Raw genomic sequence first — 27,431 nt, forward strand, 5'->3', positions numbered from 1 at the left:
ATGGAGCTCTATCATTCATCCCCCCTTAAAAAGTACCTTGTCTTCAAGGTCCATGACCCCTCTTTTTTTTCTTTTTTTTTTTTCTTCGAGGTTGGCGAGGAACAAAAGGAGACAAAACGTCTTCCCTTTCTTCTTTTGTTTTCTAAGACACACTTGAACGGAGCTGGTGTATTGCCGATTTTAGTGACGTCGATGGAGTGATTGACGAAGGGCGCCGTGATGGTTAGCAGCATATCTAGGATGCAGGTTGCGGTGGGTCCATTGAAAACAAATCACAAGTTCTTAATAATTCTCAATTATATGCTATTTACACTTGTTCCATATTTATACTACTCTCCGACCACACAAACGATTCCTAAAGGAATTACTGACGCAATACGTAAAGGAAATACTGTTAAACCCCTAGATTATGAAAGCAACATATAAATTAAACACTACTACAACTAGACAGAGACTACTATTGATAAGCTAAAGTCTAAAGAATATGACTATTTAGATAAATAAGACTTTTACTCTGCTAGGACTTCCACTGCACTATGGTCCTCTTCTACTTCAGCATCTTGGCTTCTCATATTAACGGTTCGTTTGGGTTTGCGATTTCAAAAAGTGCGATTTAAAATCACGATTTTAAAATGTGCGATTTGAAAAAAATGATTTTTAAAAACACAGTTAAGCGTTTAGAAAAATTACAAATTAGCCTTTAAAATTATGCGTTTCAAAAAAAGTAACATCTTACCTGCGATTTGAAAAAGCAGATTTTCTTCGTTTTCAAATCGCAATTTTTAAAAACGCAGTTCCTAAACGATTTATGTTCAGCGATTTGGTTTAAAATCGCATTTATTATCTACGAAATCGCAATCCCAAACGCACCCTAACTAAGACTCTCATTCCTTGCTTGTTTGGACTTATGGTCCTATTTGGAGTGGCGTTGAGGTCTATTAAAAGAGTAATGTTAGATGTACTAAATATTTTACTAAGAGATGAATACTAAGATTATGTTGAACTTATTCATTCAAGATGATCAAAACAATTAATAAAAATAAATGCTACAGGTACCAATGAATAAACCCCACATCATCTTAAAATGCATCATTATTATTTTTTTTCTTTTAAAAGGCTAATTTAAGGGTGGATTTATAATCTCATGTTAGCATAATAAGCTAATAGTGTATGTGGTGTATAACATTATTCTTCTTCTTTTTTTTATTAGATTCTTGATATTTCTTGTGAATTTAAATAATCTTTTTATAAATTGAAGGTTTCGTATCTATAAAAAAACAAGATATGTTTTATTACGTATGATAACGGTTTTGAAAAATAATTTTTAATTTTGATTTGAAAAAGTATTTTTGAAATCGCTACTCTACAATGCCTATGTTTTATGTTTTATGCCTATGTTTCGGTGTAAAATGGTTTCCGTCGTAAAATAGTTTCAAGGAAGTCATTTTTCAGAAAAATATTTTCCGTCGAAATCATTTTTCGGTGTTTAGCGCGTACAGAAAATTACAAATATTTTTTATATTTTAATTTAATCATATTAATTTAAAAAAATTAATTTTATCCACAAAATAAAAAATATTAATATAAAATAATATAAAAATATTTTTTTATATTTGGCATATACAAATTCCAGCAAAGTTGCAGGAATCCACCCATTTTCACCAGATTCCGGCGATCTTTGCCGGAATCCGGCACAAAACGGCTAGATCCCGGCCAGTTGACCGGAAGCCGGCCGTCCTGGCCAATTTCCGGCAGATGCCGGGGGTCCCGCCTTTCTGGCTGGATCCGCCCGGATCCATCCAGAATCCCGGCCAAATGGCCGGTGATCCGGCGTTCTGGCAGGATCCGGCCTCTTCGGCCAGTATCCCGGCCAGACGGCTGGAGATCCGTCCAGGATTCTGGCCGGATCCTGGCCAGGATCCGGCGATATAGCCGGAGATCCGGCCGCTCCGACTAGATTCCGACCAATCTGGCCGAAATCTGGCATGGTGTCCCCGGAATCCGGCGACATCTGCTGGACGTCGCCGGATTCCGGCTTAATTTGTCGAATTCCGGCACCAACCGGAGTTGGAATCTAACTTGTCGAAATTCGGCAATAGTCAACTGCTTGAACATAAAAGTCGACTGCGTTGTTTAAAAGAGAGTCAACTGCATCTACCATCTATGGAAAATGATTTACGCTTTTAAAAAGCGTAAATCATTTTCCGAAATTTATTAAGTATTTTTGGTCAAACGGAAATCATTTTCCGGTTGACCATTATTTTCGCCCCTACCAAACACCGAAAAATACCTAAACCATTTTCCAGAAATCATTTTACGCTGAAACAAACGGGTATAAGAAAAATCTATTATATGGTTGGCAATTCGTGTTCGCGTATCAAGTTTAAATTGTGTTGAAACATAAGTATAAGACTATATATGTTAATTATAGGGATAATTGCATCGCTGGTCCCTGTAGTATGCCATAATTATTTTTCACTCCCTATGGTTTAAAAAGTTCATAGGAAGTTCCTATGCTATGTAATAATTACAAATCGATTCCTAGCGTCAAATTCTGTTAAATTTTTTAACAGATTTCGTCAAATGCCACGTTAGCGCCACATGTCGCCAATAAGATGGCGATACGTGTCCATCTTAATAAAAAATATAAATTTATTAAAAAATAAATAAATATACTTATTTTTTTAAAAAAAAAAATTAAAATTCAAAAAAAAAATCAAAAAAAAAAAAAGTAGCAAGGGGTGGCCGCGCGCCACCCCCAGTGGCCGCCAGGGGTGGCGCGCGGCCATCCCTTTAAGATCCAGGGGTGGCCCAATGGCCACCCCCGGCCACTGGGGGTGGTCGCAGGGCACCCATGCCACCCCTGGATCTTAAAGGGGTGGCTGCGCGCCACCCCTTACTTCCCGTTTTTCTTTTCTTTTTTTTTTTTTGTTTTTTTTTTTAAAAAAAAAATAAGTATTTTTATTTATTTTTTTATAATTTTTTTTTATTAAGATGGACACGTGTCGCCATCTTATTGGCGACACGTGGCGCTAACGTGTAGAGCTAACAGATTCCATCAAAATGGTGGGCGGAAAATCGACCTAGGGAGTAAAACGTAATTATTGCATAGCACATGGACCTTCCATAAAGTTTTTAAACCATAAGGAGTGAAAAATAATTATGGCATACCATAGGGACCAACGGTACAATTATCCCTTAATTATAATCTAGCTCATTTAATTAAATAGGTTAAACCACACAATCCAAACCCATTCGTGTTGGCTTTGTAAGTTGTGTTAACAATTGTCGATTCTAAATGTCGTGTATTGAATTCAAGTCATGTTAAGAAATGTATATAGTAATATACATGTCAACCTTAATCTGACCTATTTAATTAAATGAATTAGAACATTAACCTTAACACTCTAATTTTATATGTCCTAATATATTAGCTTAGGAAGAGTAAGCCACCAATGCATTGCACCCAAAAAAAGAGATTAGAATTCCCTCAAATTCTCCGTTCGAATTTGAGAGAATTCGAGCAAGTAATTGTGAAATAGTACTTATGGTTCTGGGGAACCACTTGACCAGATAAGTAGTTAGAGAACCCAGTTTTTATTTGATTAGATAGCTCTCATAAGTGTTTTCTTACAATCATCTGTCCGAATTCTCTCAAATTCTGATAAAAAATTATAGAGAATCTTAATTCGAAAAGAAAGCGAAAGAATTGTGTCTATATGCGGCAGAGGATGTGGGAGTCATAACAGGATTATAATCTTGTAGTATCCACGTGTCAAAATGTTACATGCCCACGCTGGAACCCAATCCAAGTTGTCAAATGAAAAACTAATCATATGACACGTTACAACCAATGGTTGGTTGAGGCCATATCCAACTTATCCAAGTAGAAAATGGCAGATAAGGTCCTCCCCAAAATCAATCTACATCACAGAAACTAAGAACAAAGTTGAGAATCATCATCCACCAGCATCCCCACCTAAAAAAAAATATTAATTCCACGTATCTCCCTCATTCACATAGAAACCAATCGGAAAGAAGAAGAAAAAACCCGAGGCAGTGAGGTTAAAGAAAAATGGCCCAAGCTATGGCTTCAATGGCAGGCTTACGTGGGTCCTCTCAGGCTGTCTTGGAGGGTAGCCTCCAGCTAAGTGGCTCAACCCGCTTGAGCGGAAATGGGAGTGGCCGTGTTGCCATGACACGGTCGGGGCTCAGCATTAGAGCCCAGCAGGTGCCTGCTGAGCCTGAAACTAGTCGCCGGGCAGTTCTTGGTCTCGTTGCTGCCGGTCTGGCCTCGGGGTCTTTTGTTCAAGCAGTGCTTGCTGAGGCAAAGTCCATCAAGGTCGGCCCACCTCCCCCACCATCCGGTGGATTGCGTAAGTCTTCGAATTTCAATCCATCTCTTGCTCAATGATATTAGCTTAGCTACACTCATCATATAATTCGTTCATATTCGACTGTTTAGCTCTGTCTAAAGTCATATACTCGACAAAAGTTTTAAGGTTTTGAGATAACTGGTGTTTTACCAGAGTTTCTGAAATTGACTATGCAGTTGGCCCTTCAATTGGATCTCACTTATTGATCGACCACACATTAGGCGAACGTCAGAAATTAATTAAATAATTAAATTCATCAATTTCTTAAAAAAACTGGCGTTGAAAGTGCTGAAGTGGATGAAAACATTGAAATTTCAACAATAAAAAAGCTAGGGACAGTAAGCTTGTGACTAAATATAAGGCCAACAATTCGAGTTGGCGTGAGGGATTCGTGCCAGATTGACCCACGCGTTAATTCGATATGGCCAAGACAAATACTAAAGTTCATAGCTAAATTCTTAGTTATATTGTAGCTAGAAAAATGAAGGAAAATGTAGAAATTCGTAAGATTGACTTGATGGGTGCTATTTGGCATTTTCAACAATCATAGTGCTACATTTTGGCAGCTGGAACTTTGAATTCTGACGAGGCAAGAGACTTCGACCTGCCACTGAAAGACCGGTTCTTCATTCAGCCGCTGGCTCCAGCTCAGGCGGCCGTGAGGGCTAAGGAGTCGGCCAAGGAAATTGTTGGCGTGAAGGAGTTGATCGATAAGAAGGCTTGGCCCTACGTGCAGAACGATCTGCGTTCGAAAGCATCGTATCTTCGTTACGATCTCAAAACTGTCATCTCTGCTAAGCCCAGTGGGGAGAAGAAACCCCTCAAGGACCTCACCGAAAAGCTCTTCTCGGTCATTGACAATGTGAGCTCAAAAGTCTGACTCTTCCTTCAATTAATGTACTTTTTTGTAAGCTTACTGGCTTATTCGTTGTTTTCTCTTTTTGATCAACAGCTGGACCATGCAGCAAAAATTAAGAGCACCCCAGAAGCAGAGAAGTACTACGCCGAGACTGTATCTGCTCTGAATGATGTTCTTGCCAAGCTTGGTTAAGAGGAATTAACATTTTCTGATGTAAGCTTTTGTATTTAAAAGTTATGGGACAATGTGTTTGATGCTATGTCCATGTGAAGGGAATCCAGTTGAAAAAACTGTTGCCTTATCTTTCAACTTGTGAGTTGTGACTCTCTCTCTTTGCGTGTTAACTTAAGGACTGAAAGCACTACGCAGGGAAGTTCTTGATGAAGAAATTCATAATGACGTTGAAAATAAATAAAATAGCGAAGGCAATAGAGAAAATGAAGACAATAATTTTTGAGCGGTTTGATTCGGTGTTAACACATTCGTTCACTATTAATTTAGTAGTCCGATAGAGAATAGAGATGCTTTTATTCATGATAATTATCTTTGAACACCTTCTAGGTTCTTTGTCACTACTGTTCAGTCTTCCCTCTCTGTTATTGGAGCTACCGAGCTAGCACATGCGACCTCTGGCACTTTGAAGCACTGCTGTAGTGATGGCTTCGGTGAATGCCTGACAAAGTGAAGGCTACCTTTCCCATTATGCCTGCTACATAATTAGCAGTTCTCCTGTTTATGCCATCTGCAGTGTCTGTGGTTACTTTCATTTGAAACTTTTAAGAGCAATCAGTCAGACCAGATCCAAATCATATTACAGGCTGGTTTGAAAATTTGAAATTTGGGCCTTTTACAAATTTTCATACCTACTTTCGTGATCGGGACCGGCATCTCCAATAACATATTATCAAAATTGCTAACAATTTGGCTAATAGATTATGTGGGAGTCCATATGGGACGTATTTATTCAAATAAATTTTGAGTTGTCCAGCCGCTTATTCGGATAAGTGGATCTTGTGTGGATTTTCTCACATGTGTTGCCCAAATTAAAATTGCATAAAATTATTGGAGAACCTATTCTCGTGGTCTAACCCGTACCTGCAAAATGCTGACAGTTGACTATAATCCAACATGACTTTTGACAAATTTTTTTTTTTTTTTTTTTCCCAAGGCATCAACGTTGTTAAGACAGTTTCCGGTACGGTGGCACACGTTTCTGAAAAATTCCTCCGGTTAACCTGTAAACAATAAATATTAGCACATGATCTTGCTGTGGGTGTCAGCTGGTCCCACTCCGATGCTTGATCTTTAGGGAGAATTTGTATCAACTCTCAATAATCAATAATATCAACTGAAAAATAGCTGATGGCTTGTATATATTTATAGTGGGGACTTCAACCGTTCTCTCTAGATATGGAGGAAACTGATTCTCTAATTCCGATGGGTGATCCCGAGATATTCGAGATCCTTACAATTCTGGTATCTCAAAACTGTGATTTTCAAGATACTCTCAGGTATCTCGGGATCTTTGTATCTATAAGATACTCTCTAGTATCTCGGGATTTGATATCTCTCTGGCTTATCACACATTGTTCCTGGAGGGCTTTGACATTTGTTTCATGATAGACTTTAGCTGAAACCATTGATTTGGTTGGCCTTTCTCAAGATTAATATAATAGATGGGCTTGTTTGAAACAGATAAGTCCATTTATTAACTGTTGAAAATATTTCCCAACAAACGTCATTTCTCTTACACAATAATTTTCTCAACGTTGGTCAACATTTTAAACAAATCACCTCGTTAAACTTATTAATGATTATCATGTCTCTCATATACTGTACATTAGTATTATTTGATAACGAGGCAAACCACAAGTACTAAAAATTTAATTTGCCGCAAAATTTATTATTTGTTTTAAGGTTAAAGACGTTTTGAATACATGTGGTTTAATGTGATATCAAGTGGATCTCTTGGTTTCAAAAACTATCGTAGTTTGTACTTGTATGCATCTAGTAAACATAGGTGGTACTTCCGTTTATATTCCATCCAACATTTTTAACAGCATGCTCCATCAAATTAATTAGCAACTGTCACATGTGTCCTATAGACCTTCATTAATATTATTTAACAATTAAAATTTACAAACAAACAAAAATATAGAGGTAGCTCAAGTCATCTCCTTAGCTAAAATGAGGGCCACATTTTGGCCAAAGAGAATAGTTGAGTGACCCCCTATGGATAACTAGGGGTGGCAGAACCAACCCTGTTTGTTAAGGGAATCTTAGTTTTGCTTTTTTTTTTTTTTTTTTTTTTTTAAAAAAAAAAAAAAAAAAATTCTTCTGTATCTCGATCAAGCATTTATGGGGAACAACAAATGGGGCTCTATCATTTCATGGTGAATCAGCCAATTATTGGGCCGAGCTAGATTTGAACCAGCGTAGACATTTTGCCAACAAATTTACAATCCATTCCCATTAACTGCTGGGCATCAACCCAAGAAGAATCAATTCCCAACTTATTGATAATCCATGATCAACTCCCTTTTGTAATACCCTACCCCAGGGGAATTCGAATCCCCGTTGCCTCCTTGAAAGAGAGATGTGTGGTTTTAGCCACCCCAAATGGCAAAAAAAATTAATAATAATAATTGAGGAGGTTGTTTCGGTCCCCCCAAATGGCCGTGACTGCTATCTTAAATGGACATGGGTGATTTCGGCCACTTCCATTTAATCATTTAAGGTGGTTCGGTCACTCTAATACATTTTTAAAATATATATATATATATATTATTTTTCTTTAAATAATATTGACTAGATATATAGAATATGTGACATTTACTTATTTTATTTTTTATTAGATGACATTTACTTATTACTTTGATATGATAGACTTGTAACTCTCTTTTTTTTTTTTGTTGGTTAAATATTTTATTGGTACTTGAATTTTAAGTGTTTTTAAATTTAATACTTGAGTTTTCATTTGTATCATAGGTGGTACCTGGGTTAAAGATAAAAATCAATTTGATATCTCTGTTAGATTTTCTATCCAAATTTTAACGGCTCGCCACGTGTCAACTGTTGAGGTTGACTCGTGGCATTATATAAAAATAATAATAAAAATCTTTAAAAAATAATAATAATATCAATTTTTTTTAAAAAAAAGGAAAAAAGAAAAAGAATCAACTACCCCTTTGGCAGGTTTGGGGTGGCTGAACCACCCTATGAGATGACCAAAAAAAAAAAAATGATGGGTTTTGTCCCTTGGGGGTGGCCGAACACTCCTGTGGCCCATGGGGGTGGTTCGGCCACCCACATGAGCAAACCCTCAAATTTTTTTGATGGGTTTTGGTCCTTGGGGGTGGTCGACCCACCACTTAGGGCCACGGGGGTGGTTCGGCCACCCTCAGACCGGCCAGCCTGAGGGTGGCCAAACCACCCTTGTGGCCCATGGGAGTGGTTCAGCCACCCCCCATGGGCAAACCCTCAAATTTTTTTTGATGGGTTTTAGCCATTAGGGTGGCTGAACCACCCCTGTGGCCCATGGAGATGGTTCGGCCAGCCCCAAGGACTAAAATCTACAATTTATTATTTATTTACTTTTTTTGCCATAGTGGTCGAGCCACCCCATCTTTTTCATTTTTTTTACTTTTTTAAATTTTATTATTTTTAATTATTTTTTAAAGATTTTTATTTTTTATTTTTTTTATATAGTGCCACATGTAAACCTCAACGGTTGGCACGTGGCAATCCGTTAAAATTTGGATAGAAAATAATTGTTTTTTACTCCTAACTCATGTACCACTTATGATACAAATGAAAACTCAAGTACTAAATTTAAAAATTCTTAAAACTCATGTACCAATTAAATAATAATAATAATTATTTTTTTTAAAAAAAATTAATTTTAAGGCAACTTTTAAAATATTGGACTCAATGTAAATGAAAGTACAATGTGTGTCTATCGAACGTTCACATTAAGCTTTGCAATTTGGGTTTGTGGGTCGGGTTTGTGTTAACCCGACTGACCCGATTACGCAATCGGGTCAAACACGAACCCAACCCAATTATTAATCGGGTTGGAACATGTGACCCGAACACGACCCGATAAACACGATTACACAACCCAAAATTTCTCACAATCTCTCAAATAAGGCACTAAAACTAGAAGAGAAGCAACTTGATCAATAGCTCAACCGAAAAACAAGAGAACTAAAAAAAAAAATTCCCATTCGGTTCCCCAACCGAAAACAATAAGAAAAAAACCAAAATTTCTCCACCCATCCTCAACCCACAACAAAGGACCAACCACCTTCAATCACAATTACAACTCACAACAATTTGAATCCAAAATCAACAACTTCAAATAACTAACAACCGAAAATCGCAAAGAACAACCCACAACAATTTGAACCCAAAATCAACAAACTGTGAACCGAATTACCGAAGTCACCGAACTGTGAACTGTGAAGGGCTGATCAGCTGAATCACAAACCGTGACTGTGAGGCGTCGTGGCTGTGTGTGACTCTGTGAGGCGTCGTCGCCGTCGTGGGCGTGGTTGCGTGAACGACGGGTGAACAACTAATTCGGAGTCTCGGACTGAACAAGTGAAAAAAAGACAGTGAAAAATGAAAATGTGCAGCTAGGGTTCAACTTCTTTTTTGAAGTTTTGATTTTTTTTTTGGTTAACCGGGTTGACCCAATTATGATTCGAATCCAATTACAACAAACTTAAACTCAATTTTTTCGTGTCGAATTTATATATCGTATTAAAAATTGCCCAGCCCTATTTCACATACGGTACTACATGGGATAACTTTTGAAACGAAAGAGCATTTGATATCGAGTTTAACAACATAAAAGTCTACGAACTCGAATTTAACTTGTTTTGATTCCCGTAATCAGAGGGTCATGAGTAAATCTATTTAGTACAATCGGAGCGCCACTACGCGTCGTTCACATCATCTACCACACCCTCGTTTCCATCGTATTTCCAAATCTTAGCTAAACCGCACACAATCCTCGCTCACTCTGTCTCTCTCTGAACAAACCCTAGTTTCCCAAACCTCTCCACTTCCCTCTCTCTGAAACAATCCTCGCAATCCAATGGCTCCCAAACGCCCATCTCATCTTGAGGACCCCCCAGCTGCTTCTTCCTCTGAAGAAGAAGAAGCTTCGTCCGAAGAAGAAGAAGGATCGTCTTCGTCTGAAGAAGAAGAAGAAGCTGAAGCAGAAAAAGCCTCTTCTTTACCATCCACTCCGGTCACTGAAAAAAAGACGGCCCCAAAAAAGCCAGACCCTGAGCCGCAATCGTCGTCATCCGTATCCGGGTTTGATTCGGACACGGACTCCGGGGCCACCCCGAGCACGAGCGTGAAGCCTATCGCATCCAAGCCCATGGAAGACTCGGCCCTGAAGGCTGCCACCAAACCCAGATCCAAGCCTGCCTCGTCGGCCGCGAGATCGTCGGCGGCGACCAAGCGGCCGACTTCCGAGACCGATAGCAAGGATTCGTCCAAGCGGGCCAAGAAGAAGGCGCCGGAGCCAAGCGCAGACGGAGTCGTTTCGCCTGACGACACAAAGAAGTCAACCGCCGGAGATGAGAAAAAGCTCTTCCAGAGGCTGTGGAGCGAGGACGACGAGATCGCGATTCTCAAGGGCATGCTCGACTACGAGGCGAAGAGAGGCGCCGACCCGATTGCCGACGCGGCGGCGTTCCATGAATTCGTGAAGAAGTCGGTGCACGTGGACGTGTCGAAGGCGCAGCTGGTGGACAAGATCCGGAGGCTGAAGAAGAAGTACAAGAACAACGCCGAGCGAGCGAAGAAGGGTAAGTACCCCACCTTCTCCAAGCCTCACGAGCTGAAGGGCTTCGAACTCTCCAAGAAGATCTGGGGCTCCACCGAAGACCCCAATGAAGTAGAACCAGTAGTCGAGGCCGCCAAGTCGAATGGGAAATCGCTGAGGAAGAAGAGCAATCAGAAGGGTAACACCAGCCGGAGCTTGAAAGAGGAATTGCTTGTTGCGTTGCCGGTTACGAAGAGCGTGGCTGAGAAGATGGAGATTGACGGGAATCAGGGTTCGGGTCCAGGCTCGGGGTCGGGGTCGGGGTCGGGCCGGAGTTTGAATGGGATGGTTCGGTTCGATAAGAGCATGGGTGTGGTGGGTTTGGAGGAGAGTGTGATAAAGCGAGGGCTTGAGTTGATTGGGGAGGATAAGAGAGTGGAGTTGGAGGAGAGGTGGAGGGAGGTGGAGATGGCGGAATTGGAGGTCTTTGTGAAGCGTACGGAGTTGGTCAGGGACCAGGCGAGGTTGATATGGGAGGCGTACCAGAAGGAAGCCAACGACCATTGACATTGATTAGCGTTTTTGGTAAGGTAAAGAAGCTGTTGTTTAGGGAGATTGTTTTTAATTTTCAGCTTCGTTTATGGTTAGTAGGATTCACTGATTTTGAAGTTTGTAATGTTTCGACTGAGTAAGTCTCTTGCGTGGGAGTGTGACATTCCATTGCCATGCATGAGCCCCGTAAATTGTTATTTGATTTGGTTTTTGTAATTTGGTGTTTAGGTCTAGAAAAATGGGATTACTTGCTTTTCTAAATGCAGTTGGTTTATTGCACATAACTTGTTAGCTTGAGGTCTCGACCACTAATTATATACTTGTGGCAAGTTGTTATGGCGACTTCTCTCCTTATAACTAGTATGACATGCAATGTTATCTTGGATTTTCATTGAATGTAGCTATGGCTTGCCCCTCTTTTGTTTGTTATGTTTGGGTTGATACTTGATATCATGGTTTGTTTGTTCATCTTGTGTACCACGACGCATTCTGCTGCACTCATGGACAGTGTCAGTGAGCTCCTGGTATTCTAAGCTTATATGTTGGTATATAGTTTAGGTAAAATTAGTAGATAGTTTGCAAGAGGGTGGTGCCAAAGGCCTGTTGACTAAACATTGAGGTGTTGTTTCTTGTTACAAGTTGGCCTAATTCTGGAGGTTTTGGATCTTGACCAGGCTCATGATCTTTTCATCCTAAGATTCCTAGGTTGGAAATTTCTATGTTCCTCACTTTTAAGTTCCTTTTTTACCTTGCCTGTTTGGAAGGCCATATCCCTTTCATTTTGTTTTACACCTGTTTTATCTCTCATATATCTAGCGTTTCATATGGGCATTGGTTATATTAGTACTGTTAATGCTGTATATTACTTCTTATGGATGCATTTTAAAATTTTCAGAATCATGCATGCATTCCCTGATGTGTTGTCTTCTATGTGCAGTGGTGTCGCATCCCAGGAATGTGTTACATAAGTGATAATGTCTAGTTGGAACAAAGCTGACTGAAAAGTAGTTATTAGGGTAATATCAAAGTGGACCTCAGCAAGATGTTGAATGGGTTGGCTTTGGCTTCCTCTTCTAAGGCAGTTTGGGACACCCAGTAATGTTGCCTGGGTTAAGGGTCATGTCTGCCTGGAGGAAGTTAAGACCGCTCACATTCAGATTGGTTTTTTTATTCCTATTTTCAATTACAAGAGTTCCCCATTGTGGGTAGCAGGCTTAAGAAATTGCCAACCAACTTGTGGGCTGTAACATGACACCAATTTAGTTACATTTTTTTTTAGATTAAAAAATTCAGTGTATTGATTATAGACAAGGAAGCTCAGATATGTGACCATGTAGTTTGGCACCAAATGAGAAGAGATAATAAGACCCTGTAATTTTAATTTATCATGGCGTTTAGGTTTAAGTGGTTTTAGAGTTTTGCTTTAGAAAGGGAGGCATGGAAAAAGGTTTCTTTTTGAGGATGTGGACGTTTTGGCAGTCAGTGGTTTTCCGATGTGGTTCAAGGTTCTCCTGCATGCAGAGGTTTGGTTAATGTTTTGGTAGAAGAATGAAGTTTTTGTTAATAACATTATGATAAGTTTGAGGTTTGTCGCTTTATCTCCTCATGCACCTCTTCAAATGAGTGTCTATTCCATATCGTGCACAGAAACCTCATCTCGGTTGGCTTTGCACCCTCTAGAGGGGAATATTTGCTTTGAATAAAAGTTCTTTTGCTCCTTTCCATTGATGTTTGCTCAATGTGTTAATATTTTTGTTCATTTTCCAATTTGAATGTGTTGAATCTTGAGATTTGGGGTATGAAATCACTTTTTGATTTTTTTTTTTTTTCCACATATGCTATGTTTTTTATTCTCTTCTTTGATGGAAGCATGTGCTGGTATATTGAAGTAGGGATTTTTTTTTTTTTTTTTTTTTCATTTTTTATCATTACCTTGAAGTATTAAGCTTTTAATTTGTTTCCTATGCCTCTATGTAGAAGTTATCCCCATTTCATTTGTTGGCCTTCACTTTGTTTCCAGGAATGCTTCTGATCTGTTTGAGAGGGACTTGTGTTAGATGTCATATGGAATGTCTTTGGGCCGGAGGAGTTTGATGGATTCAGTTGATTAAAAAAAAATTTGTCGGATCGTTTTTGTTCAATGACAACCCTCGAATTCTGTCCATAGAACTCAGAACTTGCCCTCCAAACCGCATGGGGATAAGCCTGTGGATCACTGAACCACCACCTGTGGTAGTATTTCTGAGTCTGACATTGAGATTTCTTGAATCAAGAGACTTTTCCAGGGTGCCTACCTTGCTGTGTGAAGTCTGGGCAATTTATTTTAAGTAAATTACTCGACTGTTAACTATCAACTTTACCACTTGGAACCAACTTCAATGGTTTTACACGTAATAACTAATAACCTCATAAATCATCTTGAACTATGGCCATGGGAGCCTTCCCCGTCATTCAGAGCTACTATTAACAATCAACTTTTATTTTTATTTTTTTGGAATACTATTAACAATCAACTTGATGTGGCTAAAATGTCTTCAAGGTTAAATTGGTTTCGTTTTCTTATGCGGGCCAGCACGTGAAAAACCTATTCATCCATCACTATTGAAAATTAAAAGAGTAATTCTAACTTAAAAAAAGAAAAAAAGAAAAAAAGAAAAAAGAGTAATGCTGATACAATTGAGAAGAAGAAGAAATTAACGAAAATCCTTGAGGAATGATGTGACGGTGTGAAATCTGGGATGCCATAGCAGCCGTGGCCCAAATTGTCATACAAAAAGTTAAAAACTATGGAAGTTGCCTCGCCACCAGGCCCACCACACAAGGCTTTTTACTGTGGCCCCCTTAAACGACGACCCGTTTAACGCTTGAGCAAACGCAAAGTAGAGCGTGTTTGAACTGTGAAATTTTGAATTTGGTCGTGGTCGATCGCGGGTGGTTTCGTCTTTTCGCTTTCTCCAAGACTTTTTCCTATCCCGCTCTTCACAAAAGCACAGACGCCTAAACTTATAACACAACTATCCGGTCCGTCCAAATATTGAAAACCAACGGCCAGAGATCACGATCTGCGTGACTCAACCTGCTTGGCTCACACCTCTCCCTCTTTGCTATATAACTCCAAAACCCCACTGTTTCTCCCCACACGCGCAAATAGCCTTTACTTCCTTGACCCAATCCTTCTTCGTCTCCAAGCTTCTTTGATAACCTAAGGCCCTAAATTTCTTCTATGGCCGGAAGGGGAAAGTCTTTGGGTTCAGGCGCCGCCAAGAAGTCCACCACTCGGAGCAGCAAGGCCGGTCTCCAATTCCCTGTCGGCCGTATAGCCCGGTTCCTCAAAGCCGGCAAGTACGCAGAGCGCGTCGGTGCGGGCGCACCCGTCTATCTCGCCGCTGTCCTTGAATATCTCGCTGCCGAGGTCAGATAATACGCTTTTATTTTCTTCTCTTGGTTCTGATCTGTTTGGTTGCTTAGAAACTGTAGGAAATGCACATAACTCTTTTTTTGCCTTTTTTCTCTCATTGTTCATTTTGGTTGCTCGGTAAATAGGAGTAAAATAATATCAAATCTCATGTTCTCCCCTGCTTTCTAATAACTTAAAACTTTTTAGTGATTAACCTCAACTCGGAATTGTAAGAAATTCATTGATTTTCCTGATTTTAATTTGTGGAATATATCCCCTTTTTTGTGGGTTTCGTTGAAATTGCCAAGCAACGCGTCGCTAAGGTTTATTTCTTGATTACTCTCTGTTTGGTTACTCAGAAAATTGTAGGAAAATAATATCTGAACCTCTCTCTCTCTCTCTCTCTCTCTCTCTGGGGCCTTACATATTTAATTGGTTGATATGGTGGTGAATTTAGGTGTTGGAATTGGCCGGGAACGCAGCTCGGGACAATAAGAAGACTCGGATAGTGCCTCGCCACATCCAACTGGCCGTCAGGAACGACGAGGAGCTCAGCAGGCTGCTAGGCTCCGTCACCATAGCCAACGGAGGCGTTTTGCCCAACATTAACAACCTCCTCTTGCCCAAGAAAGCCGGCCATGGCTCAAAGTCCGCTCCGGCCGATGACGAGAGCTAGAGAAATTATCCCCCTTGTCATTATGCTTTTAGGTTTAGGTTATTTGTAGTTTGTACTTCAACCATTAAAGAAATGACATCAGTATTATGATTATCTATCACATGGGTTTTTGCACCGGATGAATTATATGATCTAAATTATTGTTTATATATTTTTTTAAAAATTGATATATACAAACACGACATATCTATCACAGTTTCTTCCACAATGAATTACATCATAGGGGAATCATGTGGTGTAATGAGAACGGACATAAGAATTTCAAGCAGGGGTTAGATTTCCTGTAGGATGGTTTCTATATTTTTCTTTCTCTCTGGTTGTAGCAGTGGCGGACACATAATAGGCGACTGTAATCATTCCATGAAGAAAGCATAGAATCCCTCCTATAGACAGAAGGCGGCGGTGTGCTATCGCGCAGGATTTTCTTGATCTCGAGTTTGCCATTGTCCCTAGGACAAGCATCGAGAATCCAACGGCTAATATGATCCTGTAGGCAGGCAGACGGATCATAAAGAAAGAATGTAGGCTGTAGCATATGGAGGAATGATGAAGATGGTGGAGATGCAAAATACCTACCAAGAGAAAATGAGGGAAGCAATGGCTAATTGCTTGTTGGCCGAGGCTTTTGTGTAAGCATCCTTGGACCAAACGCAAATGCACCCACCAAGGACGTTAGCAATAGTATGAGCAAGGGCTAGAAGTACAGCTGCAGCCACTCCTAGCTTGTAAGCCTTATAGCTTGGTTCTCTACACTCAAAAATCCACGCCTTCATATGTTTCACCTACGACATTAACAACAACAACAAAAAACCATGAAGTTGTCAGTCAATGAAACATGAGATTATGAGATCAATTTTCTACTGTCAGAATACCTTGTTTTGAGAGACTTCGGCCTCAATGCCAAGTATCCCGGCGACAATGTCCAAGATCATGATCAAAACGCAGACAAGAATGCCAATATTTTTGGCCATTTTTGGGAATTCAGAGCTTTACTAGAGATGATTTTAGAGGAGAGGAGTTGTATAAGCAACTTCCCTCATGCAGATCAATAACATATATATTGCAAGAGAGATTAGCTGTGTTCGTAGGGTAAAAGCTTCTTTTGTCCATACATTCTTTGCCTCACCTTTTCTTGTCAAATTCGGATTCCTTTCATGGGCCACAAGGAAAGCGGAGTATCACCGGCAAGGGAGGCGACATTTGATAGATGGGCAAGCAGAGTATCTACATGTATCGCATATATTTCCTTCGTTCCAAAGTCGAAAGCTTTTGAGCTTTTTACGTTCAACTTTCATGCGTGCAAAGAGAATTTTCATATTGACTAGAAGTACCCAAAAAAAAAAAAAAAAAAAAAAACTATTTTTTATATTTCATTAGTAAACCCAAACCTGTCCAATCTTTTTGCTGATAGAAATAATAAAAAGTGAGCGGTTGATATTATAATATTGGATCCAACTTGAAAGGCATATTTGGGTAACATATTTATTTTTATTATATTTTATTATTTTTGAAATACAAGTTTGGGTTGTTTTTTAAAATTTGAATTCTACTCAAGTTTTATTCATTTTGTTTTTTCAATTTTGTTTTAGGTTTTTTTGCGTTTGGGTATCGAATATTTCGAATATGAATAATATTCAGAATCTGATCACGGATTTCAAGGCAATAAAAATGTGTTTGGATGTTGAATATAATTTAGATTCTTTTGAATATGTGTTTGAGTGTTGAATTTGGAAGATTGGAAAAAAGTGTTTTATAATAGTATAAAGTGATTGGAAATGATTGGATTGTATGAAAAGTTGTGTATAATGATTGGTATGGTAAAAAATAATAATAAAAAATATATGATGGGTTTTAAAAAAGTGTTTTATAATAGTATAAAATGATTGAAAATAATTGGATTGTATGAAAAGTTGTGTATAATGATTGGTATGGTAAAAAATAATTAAAAAATATATATGATGGATTTATTCAAACTATTCAAACTTTATTCAAGTGACCCATGAGTTTTATTTAACTTGGATCCGGGTATGGGTTTTTGAATAAAAACCCGGTTCGAATATTGAATATCACTACGATACGAACCAAACGCACCATTAAACCATTCAAATATAATTTCAAAAAATAAATATATTCGGTATTCACAGTTTTGAATATAATAAAGAACAATATAATATAATACAAAAAAAATCACACAAAAAATTATAGAAGTCAATAAGCTTTCCAGAATGAGGAAAAAAAAAAGGATCGGTATCTTTTGTTGTTGAGATTCGAAATATATGAGTAAAGTTGGAGCAAAGAACTGGATAAAGGCCGGTTGCTTCAGCCATTCTATTGACATGTATGAACCTCTGTATCCATATTTCTGCAGTGTCTCCACACCATTTAATTACTTTTTACTCGGTTAATTAAAATAGAAACCTTTTGAGAACTCTAAAATTTAAGCACATAGTGAAAACAGGGGGAAAGCTTGCAGTCATATAAAAATTAAGCTCCATTTGCTTAGACAAACAGTAATATGAATGATTTTTGAAATATTTTATTGGGAGAACTTCACTTAAGGGTACTAAACTATCGACTTATTTGACTGAAGGGTATTGAATTTCAAAACGTCTCAAACTAGGGTATCCAATTTTCAAAACGTCTCAATACCAGGTATTCCGTTAGGATTTGCCGTTTATTTCTGTCAATTTTCAAAATATTCATGTGTTAATTTTTTAAAAAAAATTTATAAATTTTTTTAAAGATTCAAGTATGGGTATTTTTGCAAATTCCGTTAAATTCTAACCAACACTTAAATCCTATAATTTTTTTTCCTAAAAAAAAGGAGGGGTAGAATTTTGGCAGGATTTCACAACAAATTCTAACGGAGTAGTTTAAAAAAAAAAAAAAAAAAAAAAAAAAAAAAAAAAAAAAAAAAAAACTTTTCTTATAGAGGGTGGGTGTGTAAGGAATGTTTTAACAAGAAGTTTAAATTTAACAAAAAATAGTCCCAAGGTTTTCCAAAAAATAAAAAAAGTCACCTAAAAAAAAAAAATTTTAAATTTGACCTCACAGAGGGTGGATGTGTAAGGGGTAGGGCTGAGCATGGGGCGGGGGGGGGGGGGGGCGGGGATGCCCCTTTTTTGGCCTCGCCCTGCAGGGGTGCGGGTTTCCCAAAGGAAACTCGCCCCCCGCGAAAATCCCCATGCACCCGCACGGGGTGGGTGGGGATGGGGCGGGGTTGAGGGGCGGGGATCCCCACGGGTGTAGAACACCTACAAAAAAAAAAAAAAATGGTGCAAGAAGAAAAAGAAAAGAAAATATATGGGGGTAATTACCTTTTTCCCCCATCAACTACTAACCATTGTCAACATGCTCCCATGAACTGACACCTCGACCAAAAGAGAACATCCAACTACCAACTTTACACACTTTGCCCCCTTCCGTTAGTTTAATTCGTAAAAAGACATAAATGCCCTCAACTTTTTTAAACATATTAATTTTAATATTTTTTTTATTAATTACTGTTGGAGGGCATTTTGGTCTTTAAACCAAAATTAACGCCCAAAAATAGAATATTCCGTCCAAGTTAACGGAATTCCTTGACGGAAGGGGGCAAAGTGTGTAAAGTTGGTAGTTGGATGCTCTCTTTTGGTCGAGGTGTCAGTTCATGGGGGCATGTTGACAATGGTTGGTAGTTGATGGGGGGAAAAGGTAATTACCCCAAATATATGAGAGGGGGTGTGAATTTGTGAAGAAGAAGAGAAGAAGAATGGTGCAGGAAGAAAAAGAAAAAGAAAATATATGAGAGGGGAGGCTGTGAATTTGTGAAGAAGAAGAGAAAAATAAGGAAGAAGAGAAGAAAAATGGTGCAGGAAGAAGAAGAAAAATCTGGAAGAAAAAGAAAAAGAAAATATATGAGAGTGGGGGGGGGGGGGGGGCTGTGAATCTGTGAAGAAGAAGAGAAGAAGAATGGTGTAGGAAGAAGAAGAAAAATCTGGAAGAAAAAGAAAAAGAAAATATATGAGAGGGGGGTTGTGAATCTGTGAAGAAGAGAAAAAGAAGGAAGAAGAAGGATCTAGAAGAAAAGGAAAACCCGAACCCAACCAAACCAATTTTTCCTCAAAAAGACAGCTCAGGGATGATTCATGCAACCAAACTGCTACCAATCATTTTTATTCTATAAGATTAAAGTGTAAATGGATCTTTCAGCCATTAGACCCATTACCACATGTATATTGTTTTCACTTTTCAGAATTGTCTGTTTTCTAAAGTGCTTTTTGCTCTTTGTGAATAACTATATTATGTGAATGGTCTCTTGACTTAATGTTTGTAAATATTGAATACAGCCTATATATACATGTGATTACTTTTGTCTCCTTTTGGAAATAATTTGCAATACGCTTGAAGGTAGTTTCATTCTTCTTCATAAATTTTTATTTTGTGTTGTAGCATTAATTTCTTAATGTTGTGAGTATACTATTTTCTCAAAAGATTTGCTTGCTACATAAATACTTTAATTCATAAATTAAGGGTTATAATTATACTCTTTAGTTGAAATATGATGTTAACAATTAATTAACTCTGTTTGAATATCATTGAATTATTGGACTATATTCTTTGGTAAAAATAATATTATATGTTTTAGTTGAATTGGATGAACTAAATGATAGGATACAAAAACTTCTGGTTAAAACTATTTTTTGTTCTTCACAATTTTGCAATATAAACAAAATGAAAAATAAAAGACTTTAGAAGACGGATTATTATGATTGAGAAAACAAATCGATGAGGTATTGGCGTGGGTAGTGGAAGTAGCTCTAGCCAAACTTAGGAATTACAATAGCATTCAACCAATGGATTCAACTTAACCAAGTATGACAGAAGGTGGATCCATTGTTTTCTGTTCACAATTTTGCAATGGAAACAAAATGAAAAATGCAAGACTTACACGACATAGAAGACGGATGATTATGAATGAGAAAACAAATGGAGGAGGTATTAGCGTCAGTAGTGGAAGTAGTTCTAGGCTTCTAGCCAAGTTAGGAATTACTATAGCGTTCAACCAATGGATTCAACTGGTCAAAGCATGACAACAAACCGATTGAGCTATGGCTCAAACAGTAAATTGACTTATATGCTCTTTTTGCATAACATTAAATTTAATCCAATATTTCTATTTTTTTTTTCTACTTTATATAGGGAAGTTTAGTGAACCTCAGAATTTTGGTCTACTTTCGAATATATGTGGGTATTGTTGTGCGATAGTATGATATGAAGAAAGAACCATAAAATCTAAAAAGCACATTGATCTAAAATTTTCTCTATATTGTATGGAGGATCAAGTCAAACAGTTGATTTTACTTAAGAAACTACCTACTCTTCTTGAAGAATTGCTAAATCTTGTTGGTTGGCAGCGTTCAAAAAGCTTTAGGAAACAAACAAGAAGTTATAATGCCATGTTTGCTATGACATCAATGGGCAGAAATGTGGATAATTAAATTAATGATGAACGATGTCCTTATATTTTTCTACTAAAACGTTACAACCACAATAGAATTGGATCACTACTCCCACTCTTTAGAGGAAAGGCAATTGTTCTTGGTGGTTATTTTCAACAAATATTACTGGTTGTAACTAAAGGTTGAAGAGAACAAATAGTTGATGCATCAATTAACAGGTCTTCATTGCGAAAATATTGTACAATTTTTACTTTGAAGACGAATATGAGGCTTGAACAAAATACCTGTGATCATGTTACAAGAGAATTTTCACAATGAATTTTGAAAATAGGTGAAGGAAAATTAGATGATAGTGAAGGTGAAGCGTTGATTGAGATAACATTTAATTTAACAATTCAATATGATACTCATCCTATTGAGGATATTGTGTATACAATCTACCCTGAGTTGCAAACTAAAAACACTGATGCAAGGTATTTAGAAGAGAGAGAGAGATTTTGGCTCCAACAAATGATGTTGTGTAGGACATAAATGACTACATGATTGATTTGTTAACCTTGATGAAGTGAAATATCTTAGTGTCGATTCAATATGTAAAGCTGGAAGCAACATTCAAGACCAAGATATTATGTATCCAATAGGATTCCTAAAATCATTGAAGTTTCCTAGTATTCCAAACCATAAACTCGGATTGAAAGTTGAAATCCATACAATGTTACTTCGTAATTTAAATTAGAGTACTAGACTTTGCAATAGTACTAGACTTTTAGTTACTCAACTGTCAAAATTAGTCTCAGAAGCTAAAAAATCATATTAGGAACTCATGTTGGACATAAAGTATTCATTCCATGAATAGTTCTATCTCCTTCCAATTCTAAATTGCCTTTTGTACTAAATAGAAGACAATTTTTAAAATTTGTTTGGTTTCTTGTGATAATTAATAAAATTTAGGGCTAGTCATTGCCAAGTGTAGCCTTCTTTACCAAAAGCTGTCTTCAGTCATGGTTAACTGTATGTCTTTATCTTTAGAGTTACAAGTATAATGGCCTTAGAGTACTCATTGCATATAAACATTATGGTGATAATTTCCATACAAAAAATATAGTGTATAAGGAAATCTTCAACAATTAACCTATAGATAACATTTAGAATAAATTTGAATGATTTTTAATAATATATTATAATACTTATAGTGTAACTTGATTTGAAATGACTATATTTTCCCCTATAAACATAAGTAAATCTTACTAATATAAGGTGTTTCTAAATCATTATCAGCATGACTTACACATCTCTGAATCAGATATCAGTCGAGAAAGACACATGGAATGTGAAAGTTAGAATTATACAAATGTAGGATGTAGTTAACATAGCACGACCATGAGCTCAATAAAAGTCTTGATATGATCATGGCTTTTGAAAATGTAAGTTGGTATTCATTTTTTTCTCAATAAAAGTCTTTTCGAATATGAATCAATAAATTTGTGAAACATATTTTTCACGGAACACTATTATATGAAAGTATTGAAAGAATTTGGCTTAGCGTTTCAGACCTCTCTTCAATGAATGATGTGTTTATGCAATCAAGAATTTTATAATTGATGAATATAAAGTGAAATATTGTGCAGTGCATAACCAAATTAAAATTCTTTTCATGTCAACAACATCAATCTCTGAGATAGTTGGAATAGATCTTTATATACCTCAATATGGATTTGAACTTGCTGAATACGAAACTATAGCGAGTCATTGCAAAGACACTACTTATTTGAGTGGTATATTCGATAATTTATTTTCATGCATTTGCAAATGTAGTTTACAAATTAGACAAAATAATACAAAAATGCAAACTCAAGGCTAACTTTATTGAAATCAATTTCATGGATTTGTAAATGTGATTGACAGATTAGAATCAGTTGGAGTTATTTAGGAGGTTAAGACAAAAGGTCGCCCAACATAAATTTGAACAATTTAGCTCTTATTGGAAGAGACATTAATTTTATTTGCATGTGAAATTCAATGAGGTATTGAACCCTAAAACATAACTTCATATCAAATAAAGAGAAAAGAAAGTGAAAATTGAAAAATTGCCTTGTAACTTAGTTATCTACTAGTTCAAAAACAAATCTTTGCAGACAACTTTGTGGGGATCTATGACGTTGAAAATAGATGAGGATTTCTATCAAAAATTTCCAAGGTCATTCATTGTAATAGTAACTTCAACTATTGTGAAAAAAATTAAGAAGTAACTATTTACTTTGTATATTTAAAATAATATAATGTGTTAGTGTTTTTACTTGTCAAGAACTCTAGCAACTTTAGGAATATCAAGGTCAACGAAGATAAGTTGTACTCACCCACAAATAGTTCAAAGAGAATCCCATTAACATTATGGGTGGAAAGATACTATTTGATTTTTAAATATACCAAGTAAAATAGTTACTTCCTAAAATTTTCACAATAGTGGAAGTTACTAGTATAATGAATGACCTTGGAAATTTTAAATAGAAATCCTCATCTATTTTCAGTGTCATAGATCCCACAAAGTTTTCTGCAAAGACTTGTTTTTGAAATAATAGATAACTAAGTTACAAAGCAATTTTTCCATTCTCACTTTCTTTTCTCTTTATTTGATATGAAGTTATGTTTTGAGGTTCAATAGCTCGTATTTCACATGCAAATAAAATTATGTCTTACTCTTCTAGTAAGAGCTAAATTATTCAAATTTATGTTGGACGACCTTTTGTCTTGACCTCCTAAATAACTCCAACTGATTCTAATTTGTCAATCACATCTACAAATCCATGAAATTGATTTCAATAGAGTTAGCCTTGAGTTTTCATTTTTGTATTATTTTGTGTAACTTGTAATCTACATTTGCAAATGCATGAAAGTAAATTATCAAATATACCACTCAAATAAGTAGCGTCTTTGCAATGACTCGCTATAGTTTCGTATTTAGCAAGTTTAAATCCATATTGAGGTATATAAAGATCTATTCCAACTATCTCAGAGATTAATGTTGTTGACATGAAAAGAATTTTAACTTGGTTATGCACTGCACAATATTTCACTTTATATTCATCGATTATAAAATTCTTGATTGCATAAACACATCATTCATTGAAGAGAGGTCTGAAACGCTAAGCCAAATTCTTTCTAATACTTTCATATAATAGTGTTCCTTGAAAAATATGTTTCACAAATTTATGGATCCATATTCGAAATGACTTTTATTGAGAAAAAAATGAACAGCAACTTAAATTTTCATAAGCCATGATCATATCAAGACTTATGAGCTCATGGTCGTGCTATGTTAGCTACATCCTACATTTGTATAATTCTAACTTTCACATTCCATGTGTCTTTCTCGACTGATATCTGATTCAGATATGTGTAAGTCATGCTAATAATGATTTAGTAACACCTTCTATTAGTAAGATTTACTTATGTTTATAGGGAAAAATCTAGTCATTTCAAATCAAGTTACACTGTAAATATTATAATATATTATTAAAAATCATTCAAATTTATGCTAAATGTTACCTATAGGTAAATTGTTGAAGATTTCCTTATACACTATATTTTTTGTATGGAAATTATCACCGTAATGTTTATATGCAATGAGTACTCTAAGGCCATTATACTTGTAACTCTAAAGATAAAGACATATAGTTGGCCATGACTGAAGATAGTTTTTGGTAAAGAAGGTCTACACTTTGCAATGACTAACTCTAAATTTTATTAATCGTCCCAGGAAATCGAACAAATTTTAAAAATTGTCTTCTATTTAGTACAAAAGGCAATTTAGAATTGGAAGGAGATAAAACTATTCATGAAATGAATACTTTATGTCCAACACGAGTTCCTGATATGATTTTAGCTTCTAAGACTAATTTTGATAGTTGAGTAACTAAAAGTCTAGTACTATTGCAAAGTCTAGCATTCTAATTTAAATTACGAATTAACATTATATGGATTCCAACTTTGAGTCCGAGTTTATGGTTTGGAATATACCATGAAACTTCAATGATTTTAAGAATTTTATTGGATACATAATATCTTTGTCTTGAATGTTGCTTCCAAGTTTACATGTTGAATTGGCGCTAAGATATTTTACTTCATCAAGGTTAAAAGATCAATCATGTAGCCATTTATGTCCTACACAACATCATTTGTTGGAACTAAAATCACTCTCTCTTCTAAATACTTTGCATCAATGTATTTACTTTGCAACTCAGGGTAGGTAACATTCACAATATCCTCAATAAGATGAGTATCATGTTGAATTGTTAAATCATATGTTATCTCAATCAACGCTTCTCCTTCACTATCATCTAATTTGCCTTCACACCTATTTTCAAAATTTATTGTGCAAATTCTCTTGCAACATTATCATAGGTATTTTGTTCAATATTTTCATAATGAAGACTTGTTAATTGATGCATTAACTATTTGATCTCTTCAACCTTTATATACAATCGGTAATATTTGTTGAAAATCACCACCAAGAATAATTAAAAGCGTAAGGTGCCCCTAAGTACCCTGAAAGTATACAAAAGTAAGAACCTAACTAAAAAACGAAAAACGAACAAGAAAATGGACAAAACTAAGCGACAAAGGGGACACAAAAACTATCGTCCAAAGATATCAAGTATGAAAAAATAAAGCTAAAATATCCTCCAAGAAACTCTCCAAATCCTAGAAACACCTATTATTTCTTTTTTCCCAAACACACCAAAGAAGATATGTCAGCATCATCTTTCAAATTCTATTGTGGTTGTGACATTTTAGTAGAAAAATATAAGGACATCATCCATCATTAATTATATTATCCACATGTCATAGCAAACATGGCATTATAACTTCTTATCTGTGCCCTATAGGTTTTTGAACGCTGCCCACCAATAGGATTTAGCAGTTCTTCAAGAAGAGAAAGTGGTTTTTTAAGCAAAGGCAACTACTTGACTTGACCCTCCATACAATATAGAAAAAATTTAAGATTAATATGCTTATTAGATTTTATGGTTCTTTCTTTATGTCATACTATCGCACAACAATACTCACATACATACGAAAGTGGAACGAAATTTTAAGGTTTACTAAATTTCCTTATATGAAGTAGAAAAAAAAAATAAAAATATTGGATTAAATTTAATGTCATGCAAAAAGAGTATATAAGTCAATTTATTGTTTGAGCCATAGCTCGATCTGCGTGTTGTCATGCTTTGACTAGTTGAATTCATTAGTTGATGCTATTGTAATTCCTAATTTGGCTAGAAGCCTAGAACTACTTCCACTACTAATGCTAAGGCCTTGTTTGGCTAGCAGAATAAGTCTTTGGAATGGAATGACTATTCAATTGGAATAGCTATTCCTTTATTTGGTAGGGACCTATTCCTTAGAATAGCTATTCCATGAGAATAACTATTCCCTTACGAAGAGGAATAGCTATTTCTCTCATTTTTTAGAGGAATAGCTATTCTTGAGGGAATAGATATTTTTCTTTAATTTTTCCAAATTAAACTTAACAAAAAAAATTTAAAAATTTAAAAATTTAAAAATTTAAAAAATTTAAAATTAAGTATTTTAAAATTTAAATTTAATTTTTTTTTTAAAAAAAAAAACAAAGAATTTAAATCAGATCTATGGGTGGCCCACCCACAGATCTAAGGTCCAACATTTATTTATTTATTAATTTTAAGATTTGAGTTTTTTTTTTGAAAAATAAGAAATTATGTATGTTTTTTAGTAATTTTGGGTCAATTCTAATTGCGGAATATGTGCGGTCACCAAACTAAGGATTTTGAATAATTATTCCATTCTACTTTTCCTCATTTCTAGTAATAACTATTCATTTTTCCTAATAGAATACCCATTCCGTGAACCAAACAAAGCTTAATACCTCCTCAATTTATTTTCCCATTCATAATCATCCGTCTTCTATGTTGTGGGAGTCTTGCATTTTTCATTTTGTTTCCATTGCAAAATTGTGAATGTAAAACAATGGATCCACCTTCTGTCATGCTTTGTTAAGTTGAATCCATTAGTCGAAAGCTATTGTAATTCCTGAGTTGGCTAAAGCTACTTCCACTACCCACACCAATACCTCATTGATTTGTTTTCTCAATCAGATAATCCGTCTTCTAGCTAAAGTCTTGTATTTTTCATTTTGTTTTTATTGCAAAAATTGTGAAGGTATCCTTAGTTCTTCCAATTCAACTAAGACATATAATATTATTTTTACCGAAGAGTATAGTAGAATAATGCGATGAAATACAAACAGAGCTAATTAATTGTTAGCATCATGTTTCAACTAAAGAGTATATTCATATAACACTTTAATTT

At 36.2% G+C, this 27,431-nt stretch overlaps 4 protein-coding genes across 7 annotated transcripts; 3 read left to right on the forward strand and 1 right to left on the reverse strand.

Annotated features, from left to right (window-relative positions):
- Positions 1-3,935: 3,935 nt before the first annotated feature.
- Positions 3,936-5,544, forward strand: LOC133869614 (oxygen-evolving enhancer protein 3, chloroplastic). The gene is made up of 3 exons (XM_062306656.1): positions 3,936-4,376; positions 4,943-5,238; positions 5,329-5,544. The coding sequence occupies exons 1-3, from the start codon at positions 4,076-4,078 to the stop codon at positions 5,425-5,427; spliced, it is 696 nt and encodes a 231-aa protein (XP_062162640.1). The 5' UTR covers positions 3,936-4,075; the 3' UTR covers positions 5,428-5,544.
- A 4,603-nt stretch (positions 5,545-10,147) lies between these two features.
- LOC133869720 (probable transcription factor At1g11510) lies at positions 10,148-13,992 on the forward strand. 4 transcript variants are annotated; one of them, XM_062306792.1, is made up of 2 exons: positions 10,148-11,607; positions 13,590-13,992. In XM_062306792.1, exon 1 carries the CDS (start codon positions 10,337-10,339, stop codon positions 11,582-11,584), a length of 1,248 nt encoding a protein of 415 aa, XP_062162776.1. In that variant the 5' UTR covers positions 10,148-10,336; the 3' UTR covers positions 11,585-11,607; positions 13,590-13,992. The 4 variants fall into 4 exon arrangements, with proteins under 4 accessions (XP_062162776.1, XP_062162778.1, XP_062162777.1 ...); XM_062306794.1 differs by having other exon boundaries at positions 10,148-11,602; XM_062306793.1 differs by lacking the exon at positions 13,590-13,992 and adding an exon at positions 12,507-13,293.
- Positions 13,993-14,689: 697 nt separating this feature from the next.
- LOC133869722 (probable histone H2A.3) lies at positions 14,690-15,742 on the forward strand. Its single transcript, XM_062306798.1, has 2 exons — positions 14,690-14,981; positions 15,424-15,742. The coding sequence occupies exons 1-2, from the start codon at positions 14,793-14,795 to the stop codon at positions 15,640-15,642; spliced, it is 408 nt and encodes a 135-aa protein (XP_062162782.1). The 5' UTR covers positions 14,690-14,792; the 3' UTR covers positions 15,643-15,742.
- Positions 15,743-15,765: 23 nt separating this feature from the next.
- LOC133869721 (protein DESIGUAL 2) lies at positions 15,766-16,674 on the reverse strand. Its single transcript, XM_062306797.1, has 3 exons — positions 16,515-16,674; positions 16,219-16,424; positions 15,766-16,129 (listed from the first exon to the last, which is right to left on the reverse strand). The coding sequence occupies exons 1-3, from the start codon at positions 16,611-16,613 to the stop codon at positions 15,904-15,906; spliced, it is 531 nt and encodes a 176-aa protein (XP_062162781.1). The 5' UTR covers positions 16,614-16,674; the 3' UTR covers positions 15,766-15,903.
- Positions 16,675-27,431: the final 10,757 nt, after the last annotated feature.

The sequence above is a fragment of the Alnus glutinosa genome, chromosome 5 (genome assembly GCF_958979055.1).
Source record: "Alnus glutinosa chromosome 5, dhAlnGlut1.1, whole genome shotgun sequence".
Taxonomy (NCBI): Eukaryota; Viridiplantae; Streptophyta; class Magnoliopsida; order Fagales; family Betulaceae; genus Alnus; species Alnus glutinosa.

Coding starts and splice junctions, on each gene's coding strand:
- LOC133869614 (XM_062306656.1), top strand. CDS start 4,076: ATGGCCCAAGCTATGGCTTCAATGGCAGGCTTACGTGGGTCCTCTCAG. Junction 4,377..4,942: donor CCCACCATCCGGTGGATTGC/GTAAGTCTTCGA, acceptor ACATTTTGGCAG/CTGGAACTTTGAATTCTGAC. Junction 5,239..5,328: donor TCTTCTCGGTCATTGACAAT/GTGAGCTCAAAA, acceptor TTTGATCAACAG/CTGGACCATGCAGCAAAAAT.
- LOC133869720 (XM_062306792.1), top strand. CDS start 10,337: ATGGCTCCCAAACGCCCATCTCATCTTGAGGACCCCCCAGCTGCTTCT.
- LOC133869722 (XM_062306798.1), top strand. CDS start 14,793: ATGGCCGGAAGGGGAAAGTCTTTGGGTTCAGGCGCCGCCAAGAAGTCC. Junction 14,982..15,423: donor TTGAATATCTCGCTGCCGAG/GTCAGATAATAC, acceptor TGGTGAATTTAG/GTGTTGGAATTGGCCGGGAA.
- LOC133869721 (XM_062306797.1), bottom strand. CDS start 16,613: ATGGCCAAAAATATTGGCATTCTTGTCTGCGTTTTGATCATGATCTTG. Junction 16,425..16,514: donor CCGAAGTCTCTCAAAACAAG/GTATTCTGACAG, acceptor TTAATGTCGTAG/GTGAAACATATGAAGGCGTG. Junction 16,130..16,218: donor GCTTCCCTCATTTTCTCTTG/GTAGGTATTTTG, acceptor GCCTGCCTACAG/GATCATATTAGCCGTTGGAT.